Raw genomic sequence first — 14,174 nt, forward strand, 5'->3', positions numbered from 1 at the left:
GGTTGCTTTCCCTGTACTTGTGACATCACACTGCCATTGGTCTCAAAGCAGGTAGGCCTGTCAATCCACACCCTATTTCCTCACACTCACGTCTCTCTCTGAAGATGCAAATTACTGCAGAAGCTGGAATCTACTGAAAACAAAAAATGTTGGAAATCACAGCACACATTAGCTTGCTCTCCATGGATGCTGCCTGGCCTGCTGTGATTTCTAACATTTATTTTTGTTGTCAGTCTCTCTCTGAAAACTTTATTTCTTGGAGTAACCATTTATCTTTAAATAAAGTACCTCTTCCCTCTTTTTGCCCTGAATTCCACTTTGACCTAAATTCCCAGTGACTTAATCTCCCTTGCTCTGACCATCTGGCTCACTTCATCAGTAGCTGTCTGACAGATTGCTTGTTGATACTGTCAGTGAAGCAGGACCTTTTTGTGTCCAGTATAACAGCTTCAGAGTTGATTGAGAACAGATGGAATTTCCTCCCTCACAGCATTGTGGGTCAACTGAAAAAGCACAAACGCTTCGATGGTTCAGAAAGGCAGCTCATTACCACCTTCTCGATGGCAGCTGCGGTCAAGCAATAAATGTTGACCCAACCTGAGATGCTTGTGTCCGAAAAATGAATTAAAAAAAGATGTTCATTGGACTTTGCATGTAAGAGCTCCCTCCACTTCACTGCTGGGCAGTGCTTATAATTCATTAGTTAACAGTGACACAGGTGATCTTGTGGTTTTACTAAAAGAGCTGGGTTGTACACACTCAATTAATTTATTTAAAGAGAGGAGGGGTCAGGGGTACAGTATATACATTTCCAATTTCATTTTGATTTATCCGCTCCCTCTTTCCTTGCCTTCTCTTCACTGTTGTACAGCCTCTAGTTAGCAGGACTTGTTGATTTTAAAGATAAAACTGCTGTCGTCTTAGAATTCTTATGGCACAGTGGTAGTATCCATATCTGTGGGCCAGAAGGTTTTTGTTTGAGCCCTGTCTTACAGTATGCAATAGCATGTTTGAAAGAGGTTGATTTTAAAATATAACAAAGCTGTGCTCTTCAGAAGAGGGCTGTCTGTCTGGGGGTTCTCCTGCTTTCTTTTGAGACCTGGAGTGATAGGTGTCACATGCAACGGTCACTTACAATTGTAGGTTAAGGTGGTTCATGCACTCTTAGTCCATCTGCTTATTGTGCGGGCTTGTGGAGATCTCTGAACCATGTATATATTGTTTGTACAAGGATGCACCCCTGTTTTAATTGTCTTTTCTGTTGCACTCAGCCTCAGATTCCTAATCTTTGGGTACTTGGTGTGCAAGTTGGAAGACCGCCTCATGAGCACCTTTGCTCAAGTTTCCGTCTACAGGTCCAGGCAGCTGGCTATGGCAGCTTCTGGCTATTGTCATAATTGCTGCGTCTTTTCCATCGCCATATTGGTACCCAGGTCTCCTTGGAGAAGGAACGTTTGGTGCCGATCATTACCTTTAAACTGTATTGAGATAGGTGGGCACTGCAGGAGCTGGAGTGCATTGTCTCCCATACCAATTCCATATTGAGTCTGTCTCTCCTCTGGCTTTTCCTTCATTTTGTTCAGGTTTTTGTTAGCCTGTTCCTAGAGGGAAATATTTGGTCCATTAAAAAAATTATGAAATTGGTGTGTTTATTTTTATGTAAGAAGAGAGAGCTGGGTTATTAACAAAAAAAAAAGTTATGTTTTTCCCAGTGGCTGATTGACATTTGAACAGGAAAGTGGTCCAAAGGGGGAAAGTCGAAACTGATGTTTGTCCAAAATTGTAAAATCGAATCACTGAAAATCTTTTGCTGATTAATTCAACAAATTAATACAGTCTGTTAAACAGGTGCTGGCTGTTGATATACCAGTTTTTGATTTGATGTTTGACATCAATTAGATTTGAACCTAATCCTCTCTTTACATATTTTTTCTTTTAAAAAGAGTGTCAAAACATGGTGACATAATGATGGTTTTCAATAGTATAATATTGCATTGATCCAGGTCAATGTTCCCTCTAAGCTGTGCAGCTATGTGGCCATACAACTATTTGGAAGGTCTGTGTATGGTGATCATTGTGTGGATGCATTGACTTCTGATTGCAGAAATCACTACTGCTCATGAACCTTGGAGGCCTACACATTGGCAAGGAAGATAAAAAAGAACATGGGACCAGATACACTCAAAGAAAATTGCAGAGTTTTTGGGCATATAAATCTATTTTAATTTGATAAATTGAGTTATTTAAACCAATGCCTACCGAAAATGATCTAACTCTGAATTCAGTATTCATATTACTAACAATTCTATTTTTGCTTTTTGTGTGGATTACAGAAATTTTATTAAGATAAAAAGTTTTATGTATGCAATTTTAGTAAGTAGTACCATGACAATAGGGAATGACATAACACTTATTAATTTTAATGAAGATGTTCTTAATTACCTCGAGGTAGAACATGTCTTTTATAGAATGACCTCCATTAACTAGTGTGGAATGAATTATTGGAGCTTGCATTTTGTTTTAAATTAATGGTTTAATATATTTCAATGATATATCATGGACTGTTTTCTGGCCAGTTTACAGTAAGTGATGAAGCACAGGCACTTACCACTGACTTCAATGTAAATCTTGCTGAGAATCTCACCTTAATGCTATTCAGTGATATGGTTTAAATGGTCTTAACTGAGCATTCAGAGCGAATAGTCAATCAAATTAAAGGATTTTCACAGATGGGAAAACTGGAAACAAAAGACACCTACAGTAAAATCACATTCAAATAGAATACTTTAATCATTACACAATTTGGAATTTGTTGTGAGTTGAAGATTGCAGATAAGATTTTTCAGACTAATGATCTATCTGCTTTAACTTAAGAATCAACTTATTAATTAATCAACAGCATTTGATGAAATCCAAATCATTTTTTATGGGCAGTTCTGTTATTCGTTCAAGATTTTCCATTCATTTTCTATTACAAATACTTTTTTTCTTCTGATTTTTTTGAAAGTTTTCAAATTCCATAGAGACAGCGAAAAGTTAAAGTTTTGCTGAGTTCAGTGATTGTCTTCGTATATTTTATTCTGTATCTGTATTTGAATATGTGTTTGAATTGTGTCACCAAAGCAAAATAAAGAAGTTGAAAATAAATTACCCAAAAGACTGAATTGACTTCATAATAGAACTGTTTAGCTGGCTGTAAGCAGTCTTGGATGCTGAGTTAGTGAAAGGCACTGCGAAAATGCAACTCCGTTTTTCCTTTTTTTTTGTTTTTGGCGGTTGAAGTGGTTAATCTACTTTACAAAATGGTACCTGTAATTGAGTTACAAAGTTATATAGTAATTCTAGCATCATTTCCTGCAAAATAAGTTCATGATTTTATGTAACTGTAGGAAAACAATATTTCTGTTGTTTAAAATTATACTTCATAAGATCCTTGACTTTTTTTCTCTCTCTCTTAGGAATGTTTGCTTTTGAATCCGGTAATTGATGACTCCTCCTATTTCTGGCTCTTGGATCTATTTCAGTGGTAACAAAAGGGCTAATAACCTTTTGTTCAGGAAGCAGATAACCAGTTTCCCTATCTCAGGAGAATTTCTACTCATTGATGCAAAACAGAAATACAACAATAAACTAAAAGAACTGCAATAAACACTACACAAAGACGTTTGCTAAGTTTAAAAATTCACAAATGGAAACCACAAACCTCAACAAAGTGTACAGCTTTATAAAATATGCAGCAAGAAATAAGTACACATACTTCAACTCCACAGATGTTGTTTGACATGCTTTATGAGAGATTCCTGTCCGCCTTGCGTTTTGGAAGAGGTTTCCAAATAATTGCATAGTCAACGGTGAACCGCACAACTACTTCAAGATAGTATTTTTCTGGCAATCTGATGTCAGAAATGATTATTCAGTAGGACATGGCACGTAAAAGAAACCTCTATTTTTGGTCTGAACATTTGTCTTTACTTTTATTTCTGTCTAGCTTTCACTGGCTTGACCCAGTTATTGGAAAGCCGAAGGCAACTTCACGTCCTCATGTAAATTCCATAAGAATTGATGGGGACATTGCTCTGGGGGGACTTTTTCCCGTGCATTCTCGGGGTGGGTCTGGTGCTAACTGTGGAGAACTGAAAAAAGAGAAAGGAATACACAGGTTGGAAGCAATGCTATTTGCCTTAGATAGGATCAACAATGATCAAGAACTACTTCCCAATATCACGCTTGGAGCTCGGATCCTAGACACCTGTTCCAGAGACACCCACGCCTTGGAGCAATCATTGACATTTGTGCAAGCTCTGATTGAGAAAGACAGCACTGATGTAAAGTGCATGAGCGGAGGACCACCAATCATTACTAAGCCAGAACGAGTGGTGGCAGTTATTGGTGCTTCAGCAAGTTCTGTATCCATAATGGTTGCCAACATTTTACGTCTCTTTAAGGTAAGCCTTCCATGTGAAATGATAGCATTAATATTGATTATTTTAACTGTAAGGTGTGGTTTCTGTTTTACTGTTGAAGAATCAACTTAAATTTAATATAGAAAATGACATTTGACATGAAATGATCAAGACCGTTTTCTTTGTGATTTACCTCAATGGATGGTACAAGATTTAATGTGAAGAGCTTCTAGAAATATTCACAGCTTTAATAAATATCGTTCACTGCCTTTTGAGTTAAAGTGATTGAAAATATCTTAAATGGAGCTGCTACACTTAGACAAAACGAATAGAAAATGCTAATTGCAGAATAGACTATATAGCCTTCATCTCATCCATTGGCAACACTGAAAGTTGACTTGTGTGCATGTTTAATGTTGTTATTGAATCTCAATATTGAAAGAATATTTGAGGAAGATGCATTGATCAAGTCATTGTATGGAGTCCTTTTGCTGACCACGTGGGAGGGTTTGTAGTGCCAACCACAAATTTCTAGGTCACAAATATTGATTGTGTAATGCTCTGAAATAGAACCAACATTAATCTGTCACTAATGGACTTTATTTCACATGGAACCGCACTAAGTGGAAGTTGACTGCAGTTGTGTAATAGCTCTACCACTTGATAAATATCTGCAAAATCAAAACTGCAATTAGTTTTGTGAGGCAATAGAGAGTTAATTAATTTGACTTGAGCGCACTCATGTCTTCTGTCTTGCACTATATTAAAAGGTGACAGACTTTTGGGAAGAACCTATTGTTTAATAAAGTGGAGTGTATGGCCTACTTTCTTGGATTGTACATAATAAGCAAAGGAAATGCCAAAATATTGAAACTTGAATTAATCATTTGTATGTACTGCAAAATAATCATAACTGTCCATCTTGACTTTTTAATACTATTGTTGACTTGGAAACACACATGGTATATCAGCAGCTCAATGATATAAACAAAGTTTCTCAATGTTTCAATAATTGCAATCTACACTCCCATGGACAATAAAAAAATTATCTATTGAAATATTAAAAGGGAAATAAAGTTTGATATTAAGTCTTAGAAAACAATTAAGTGGTTGACTTAGAATTTTGTCAAAAATGAAGAGGGGAAGTATGGTTCTACAGCTCGTTGCTGCAATTAAATGTGAAAATAGTGAGAACAGGGCACTTGTATTTTTGTTCCTTGATATGTTGTGCTGAAGGTGATACAAAGAAAAGATTGGAAATCTGGAGCTGTCGCTTTTAGAACATAGAACATAGAAAAATACAGCACAGTACAGGCCCTTCGGCCCTCGATGTTGCGCCAATCCAAGCCCACCTAACCTACACTAGCCCACTTTACTCCATATGCCTACCCAATGCCTGTTTAAATGCCCATAAAGAGGGAGAGTCCACCACTGTTACTGGCAGGGCGTTCCATGAACTCACGACTCGCTGGGTAAAGAATCTACCCCTAACATCTGTCCTATACCTACCACCCCTTAATTTAAAGCTATGAATTTTAAGACAACCCAGTTCTATGTGGTGGTCTAACAAGTGAAATTTTTATTCAGTTTACTTGACAAAGATGTATTTAAAAAATAAAATTCCATAACTTTAACCAAGTAAATTGATGTCTCAATAGTCATAGCAATACAACAAAAGATGAATGGCAAAAGTTAATATCTAGTTGCAGTTCCAATTTGCTTCTGTGGCTCCTGTCATATTGAAAGAATATTTGAGGAAGATATTCTTTATGGTAGATTTAATGGATGGAATCTTATGGCATTGGTTGCCTGCTGGACAGCCAGTGAGAACACCCTTATTAATTCTCTTTTAAAGAAGCCATGCTATATCTTGTTCCAAACAGGCACTTGGCAGGCCAGCAGTTGGGTATCCCATGGATCAAGTACTCTAGGGATTGGTGAAAACTTGTCAATAACTGCTGGTCAATAAGAGAGTATCAGCTCTATGAAACAGCAATGCCACTAGAGAGAAAATGGCTGCAAGGTCCACTCATTTGTCACTACATCTTGGACATCAGCGATTGTGGGATGGCTGTCATGATGGTGGGGTTTGCTAGCAAAGGTAGTAGGTAACTCTGAACAGCCACTGTCCTCCTGATACCTGGTACATCAGCCAGGCAATAAGCACCTTTTTGTGTAAGGGCCAAGAGTGAGCAGACAGGCAACCTCACGTTGGTTTGTTTGTGATGCTGCTGCATGGTGAATTCCCCCTCGGCCCCATCACTGGGTTAATAGCAGCAGCAGTGGGATGAGGCCGTTAATGGGAATTAATTTCCCACATAAAGGCCTTGACGTTTTACAAAGCAGAAGGCCATCAAGGGCCTTCCTACCAAACAGAGGGAGATACAGCATATCCGTGGTTTAGGTTTGTGTACGTAATATTCATTAAACAAGATCTAGATTAAGCACATGCAAACAATGGCAATGTATGTCAAAAGGTTAGTTAGAAAATAGCATGCGTAGGTTTAGTCATGGCCCAATCCAAAAGATATTTTGCTAATTAGCTGCCTGTGTTGTTAATTGGAATGTTAAAACAAACACTAGACATATTACGTCAGAAATTGATCAGGGCAGAGGCAGGAAAATGTTACAATTTCTCATTAGGCATTCACAGAATCATTGAACCTGAACAGTGTGGAAACAGACCATTTTGGCCCAACAAGTCCACACTGAGCTTCTGAAGAGTAACCCACCCAGATCCATACCCCTACATTTACCCCTGATAAATACAGCTAACCTTTACATCCCTGAACACTATGGGCAATATAGCATGACAATTCACCTAACCTGCACATGTTTGGATTGTGGGAGGAAACCAGAGCACCTGGAGGAAACCCACACAGACACTGGGAGAATGTGCAGACTCCACACAGTTGCACAAGGCTGGAATCAAATCCGGATCCTTGGCACTGTGAGGCAGGAGTACTAACCACCGAGCCACCATGCCGCTGTCTCGCTGAGAGCCATGACATCTCTTGTCTTCTTCTATTGAAACTCATGATTCCCAGAGAACTCTATTTGATCTGGCTGTCTGGTCCTTGCTGTCAATTACACAATGTGTGTTTACAAAAGATTGCGGTTTCTGTTGTCGATACTTTAAAGGATAACAATGATTGAGACTTTTAGTTCCCTGAAGTAGAAGACTTTTTTAACACAACGAATGAATGATGGTGTTTATTGTTAGCCTTTTATAATACACCATATTATCACTAACCCATCATTGGTTGGCATAGAAGCATGAGGAAACATGAGAGACTATTGGGTGATGGAGCATAGTTTGGCATTGGGGCATGTAAGGCCTTTGGAGAGGATAGAGTTACATACACTACTATAGAGGGCATGGGAGATATATGGTGGGCTGCATAATCTGGAATAGGGTGCACATTAAAAATAGCCTTGTGAACTAAACTTTCAAAAGGTTCATTCTTTTTATGCCAGATGTGTGATTTCTTTAAAAATGTAACCTGACCATGAAAAATGTGGAGGTCTAGGACATTGCATTCCATTTTGGGGACAACTGTGTATGAGTTGATGACCAGATACAGCCAACACTTTTGGAAGTCCTTCCTGAAAATTGGAAATCCTGGAAATAGAGTCAGGAATCTGGAAATAGGACTACTCCAGCAATTATGAGCAGTGACAATATGGCGGAGGATGGGAATTGGATGCTCAGTAGTAGGTAATATCCAGTCAAGATCATCAGAGAACAAATCTTCAAACCCAACCTTGGTGAGGAATAGTAAGAATGTCAACTGCCTGTCATTATGGCTATGAGTTTTCATGCATTTGGCTCTGTCAAGGCTGGAGTAGGCAATAATTGCAGTGACAGCAAGCTGAGCTCACATGCCTTCATTCTGACATTTCACTGCAGCACGTAGACATTGGTTAGCTTCTGCTTGTTTTGCAATGGAAGCTGCATTATCAATCATTAACTTCGCAGCATGGTTAGGCCTGCAGGTATTTTGATAGTAGTGAATCACCACACAGAAAAGAATAGGCTTCAAGTTCTTTACAAAGCCCTCATCGATTTGGTGTCAGACTTCTGCGTGTACCTGACAGTGACTACATGTTATCTGGTGGGTCAGCCAATGCCCTCTTGTTTCATTGTGGATGTCAATAGTCTTTATCTGTAAGCTTTACCATCAAAGTCATCATCTGAGTCCTTTGCTGAAAAACCCGTGTGCAATGTTACCCTTTGAGCTGCATCTGTGATCCTCTGCATGCTGTATGGCTACAGGCCAATGACAGCCATGTGCAGAGATCCCAACTCGAGCATTGTGCATTAACCAAAAAGCATGGCAGCTTCTACACTGCCTCAGAACGGTGAGCAATAACGACACCAGCAGGCCAAAGTCAACTCTGATTCTATCACTTTACAAACATTTCCAATCTGCCTACCAGGTTGGCCAGCAAATGATATAAGCAGATGATAAATATAGATCTTCTCCAGCTTAAGATAGCCCCAAATCAAATAGACTTCAAAAAAGAGCAAGTGGACAACATTCTGATAAGAACCAAGTCAGGCCAAGCACAAGTCATTATTGGGAATTACACTCAAGACCGCAGAATATTGCATTGCAGGAGAGGAAGTGGCCAATGAAACTGTTTACCTATATTCGTGTCAACGTATCATTCTGAACATCGAGCATCAATCCAAGGTACTGGCTGCCAGCTTCACTGGCTTGCTCTCTCATCTTGCTTTCAATAACTAAAGTCCTGGAATGCCTCCTGATAAACAGACTGAACCCTCTAGAAGCCACAATGGCCTCACCATCCTCACTGACACTGATCCCATGTATTAAGACTGGCTTCCGGAAAGACTTGGAGACAGGGATATGCTTTTGACTGTCCAGTGCCTGTGACACCGTGTGGCACACAGGCATGCTGCTGAAATTCTCTAATATAATCTGCTGTGTACAAATCCTAAAACAATCAAATTCATGATTGCCAACTAACAATTTCATGTGCATATTTGAAATCAAAGCAGCTACCAATGCATAAACAACAGGCTCCCACAGGAATGAGTCTTTGCACTGACTGTCTTCAACATTACATAGTCCAATGACTCCCCTCCTGCAACGTCCTGGCTCTTCTTTAAATGCTGATAATTTATGTCTGGCTTTTCAGTGTAAGGAATCCAAGACATTGAGACACAGTCACTGGAGATTAGTCACTGGAGATTAATCTCTGGAAACCTATTACAGAAAATTGTGACAGTGATAAAATGTTGAAGACTTTCAGTACAGTTATCCATGCAAACAACTTGAAGGACAAAGAGGAACATCACACCCTATTCTCTGGCCAACCCGTCACCCAGGACCCAGTACCAAATATCTTGGCAACACTGTTGACCGTACATTGATCTGTCAGAACATCAGAGCCAAGATCAAGATGTGGGTAAATCTCATTTAGAAACAAATGGGTGCCATCTGGAGCAGCAGAGCAAGCACATTGTGCTCTACTTCACTCATTGTCATTGTACTGGCGACTGATTGCTGTTTCTTCTTCTAGCTCAGGAGCTACCCCACAAACATGGTGGATGTCCAAGGCTGAGGGTTCATGAGTCAGAGTCTTACAGCACAGAAAGAGTCTCTGCACAGACCAGATATTCCAATCTGACCTTGTCCCATTTGCCATCATTTGGCCCATATCCCTCTAAAACCTTCCATACATGCACCACACTTTGCCTGAAAAAGTTACCCTTCAGGCCCTTTTAAAATCTCTTGCCTCTCACCTGAAATCAATGGCCTTTAGATTTGGACTGCTACATGTTAGGAAAAATACCTTTGCTATTCACCCTATCCATGTCTATCATGAGGGTTGTTTCTGTTGAGATCAGTGCATGTAGTTCATGTGTGAGCATATTTGTGTGGTCTTGAAATCCACAGAGAAAACCTCATCCTTGGGGAACGCCACTGGCTGTCAGCTGGCAAGGCACTTCAGTTGATGGAGGACCATTAAGGAAACCCAATAGTTGCTACTTTTAAAATACTCCAACTCCTGGGAACTGATGATGGCTCATACATCCTGGTTGTTTGCAAGCATCACTAAACGCAGCCTAGTAACTGATCCTGCGAGGTTCCATGCTTCAATTTTCCTAGGAAAGTCTGAGTGCAATCCAACGTGTTTAAGTGACGTGGCTGTCATGATTGAAGAGCTGAATAACATACAGACTGTACAATGTGTCCATGACATTTGCGACAGCGCTCAATGGGTGAGGTGTAGCAATGCACATTATGTAGGTGTCCTGATTTGATCGAAATTGTTGGGAGGTTAATAATGGGGGCATAGTGAATTGAACCATTTGGGAGGTAAGTTGAAAGAATATGAAATTTGAAGTTTTGTTTAGTAACTTAGACCAGTCTTATTGCAGCAATGCAATCAGGTCCTCAGGGCTATATTCCTGATGAAGGACTTATGTCCGAAACATCTATTCTCCTGCTCCTCAAATGCTGCCTGACCTGCTGTGCTTTTCCAGCAACACTCTCAACTCCGAGCTATAGTGATGACCATCTACACCCATTGCATCCTGACAGATTGTTTGACCCCGTGTGGTTAGAGAATGTGTATTCTTCCCTGGCATCACAATCTCCTGTGATGCATCAGAGAATCTTGGAGCACACTCTCTACTCTGTGTTACCAAGAATCAGAGTTCTTTCTGCTCAGAATGCCCTCCCCCTAACTACAGCCAACCCTTTACTGTAGCCATGAGCAGGGCTTCAAATGCAGCTAGCCTGTCCTAAGGTATATCCTTCTTTAGAAAAGCATTTAGTAATGTGTAAACCATTGCTAACAGTCAAATTGCTAAGCCGTACAGAGATTGCATGCTACCAACATCAGAGCAATCAGTCTTGAGTCACTTGATGCATTGCAATCCCATGGCTAATTTTTGTGTGCTTTACCCTCCTCTTATTTTTTTTTTGGGTGAGGTCTAACAAGAAGGAATTCTTGCTCCAAATAACATTTTAACTAAGTTTTCCAAGGTGTGGTGGTGATTAAATCTGACAGTGGTAGTCTGGTTTGATTAGTAATAACATAAATCAAAGAAGTTAATTGATTAATTGAGTCATAAAACCTGCCAAGGAATTTCAGAGTTATGATCTCTATGGCTAGTTCCTTCTGGATGTTGCTAATAATAGTTTAAAAGGGGAATGGTGTAAGCACCACTGAACCTCCACCCAGCACATGTCAACTTCACTATCCTGAACAGAGCAGAGCATTCAAATGTGTGGGTTCTGATAGAAGAACTGAGAACCAAAAGTATTTAATGTCACTCTCTAACTCCATAGCTGAATATCAGCCTACTTAGCTTCTTTCGTGGATATACTCATTGTTTCACTGGATAAGTGCTCAGCAAGGAGATTAGTTCTTCACCCTCTGGGTTGGTGACATTTCATATGGTGGCTTCTGGATTGGTGATATTTCATTTGCAGATGGGATTGCAAATATTACATCGAAAGATCACTGTTAAGAGTGGATGGAGGCAGTGGGCTGGTGATATACCCACTTGTCGTCTTGAGACCTGACTTTGTTCTTCTAAAATATTGAGATTTCCTTTCGGTTGCAGACTTTTCCTTTTGAACCTGTATGGGGGGTTGATTCAATGCACATTAACCCATTTACCCAAATTCAGAGTTGGGACTTACGAATAATGGCTTTCCCTTGCTCCTGATAGCTGATCCGCAGCATTTAATACTCAGATGGTTAATTAGATTGTTAGGCCTTCCACCTCCATCTTGAGAAAAGTTTTTGCCTCCCAGAGCTGTCAGACATCTAATTAACCATTGGTTCTCTAGTGACAGGAGAAATGGGAATATACCTACTCACATGGAACAAGGTGCTTGGACACAAAATGCAGGTAAGGCTGGAAATGCCTCATAGGATCAGGAAAGGAAGCCTTGGAGTTGGATGGACAAAGATGGGGAGAGGGTAAAGGGAGGAAGGGGTGACCCCAAAGGCACATAGTGTCTTGTTTGCGAAAATCAGGAACTGAGGCAATATGGTGGGGATGTTCACGGATGATTGCACAATGTTCAGTACCATCTGTGATGCCTTAGCCATCACCATATCCAAATGCAGCATGACCTGGACAATATCCAGGCTCTGACTGTGAAGTAACATTTGCACCACACAAATGCCAGATAATAGCCAACTTCAAAAAAGGAGAATCTAATTACTGCCCTTGCCATGCAATAATGCTACCATTACTGTTTCATTGTGTCCCATGACTAAATTTTTAAAAAATAAATAATCAATTGGGTAGGATGCCCATGAAAGAAGTGGCCCCTCACTACTCACCCAGACACAGAAACTTGCCAGACTTGCCCCCATTTTCCTTAACCATCTTCTATAACTGCGGTTGGATGGTAAGTGATTCTAAAGTGGCCATTGTCAGTATCATACAGAGTTGCTGCCAATTGATGACAAGTAAGTGGACAACACCAGGGAAACAGGCAGGATTTAACATGGAAATTCACTGGCAGTGACTGTAAGACTGTTTCTTAATATACTTTATAATTAAAGTGAAGTGTTAAGGTCCATTGCAGAGAACATTACTGAACTACGTGTGAATAGGCAAGATGTTATTAACAATTTAATGAGTCTGGACTTTGATTTTAATGAAGAATGAAGAATCAAAGTAGGAACCTCCACAGTCTGAGATCAAAGGCAATAATGAATTGCAGAAAATGATTTGACTTTTTTTCCAAACTTTAAAAACTGAATAGGTTTAGATGCATGAACAATTGAGGGAAGGTCTGAAATAACAACGATGTGGATACTATCGGGAATAGAAAAAAGCACTGCCGAAGAAAGAGAGAAGTAAAAGAAAAATACTATGAATGCTGGGAATCTGAGACATGCACATAAAATGCTGGAGAAACTCAGCAGGTCTGTCAGCATCTGTTGTGAGAGAAACAGAGTTAACATTTCAAATCCAATATGTCATCTTCAGAACTATATCATTCAGCATCAGAGAGGGTAGGTCAGAGCGATAATAAATCCATAGCAAGAAATGGGATTAGATGAAAGGATGGAGTTGGGATCAGGGGGAGTGGTGGAAAGGTCCTGAGGTGCATTGGTAACCTTAAGTTAATGAAGCTTACCTTTCTTACCATGTGAAAGGAAGAGAAAACGTTGTTAGGGTAATGAGATGAAGAATGGAAATGAACTGGGGACCAGGACAGCTTTGAGATAATGTGAAGTGATGCTGATGGGGAGAGAGAGAGAGAGAGAGAGAGGTTGAGAGGATGCATGTAGCAGTGGAGAAAGGTTGTATGTCCCAGAGATACCTGTGATCTTGGGTGGGTTCAAAACATGACAGATGGAACTTCAGTTGGAATCTGTGAAAGTACAGCTGAGCTACAGAGTGTCACTGAGGAAGGAGATGTGTGCCCATGAAAATTTTGGCAAATGTTTTATCGAACATGAAGAGGGAAATAGAAAGCAATGAAGATGGACAAGTTGAAAGATTAAAACTGAATTATCGTTAGAAAGAACAGCAGAATTTCAAGTGAGCATGCAGAGAAGAAGTGACAGTCAATGAAACTCAAAAGCAAAATAGTGTAGATGCTGGCAATCTGAAACAATACCTGAAAATGCTGAAAAAATTCAGGTCTGTCAGTATTTGTGAAGAGAGAAACCAACTTAATATTTTGAGACCAGTGGGAGTCGTCTTCAGAACTTCAAATTCTGAAGAACTCACCTTGATATTCTGAAAAACAGTCATATCAG

General features: G+C 39.8%; 1 protein-coding gene across 1 annotated transcript in view; it reads left to right on the forward strand.

Annotated features, from left to right (window-relative positions):
* Window positions 1–4,383: 4,383 nt before the first annotated feature.
* The window catches only part of LOC132828198 (metabotropic glutamate receptor 4-like), a 1,188,807-nt gene continuing 1,179,016 nt past the window's right edge, over window positions 4,384–14,174 (forward strand). The window contains exon 1 of the mRNA XM_060845139.1: window positions 4,384–4,445. Coding sequence (XP_060701122.1) covers window positions 4,416–4,445 — 30 coding nt within the window. The 5' untranslated portion in view covers window positions 4,384–4,415. The remainder of the gene's footprint in view (window positions 4,446–14,174) is intronic.

This window comes from Hemiscyllium ocellatum, chromosome 26 (genome assembly GCF_020745735.1).
Source record: "Hemiscyllium ocellatum isolate sHemOce1 chromosome 26, sHemOce1.pat.X.cur, whole genome shotgun sequence".
Taxonomy (NCBI): domain Eukaryota; kingdom Metazoa; phylum Chordata; class Chondrichthyes; order Orectolobiformes; family Hemiscylliidae; genus Hemiscyllium; species Hemiscyllium ocellatum.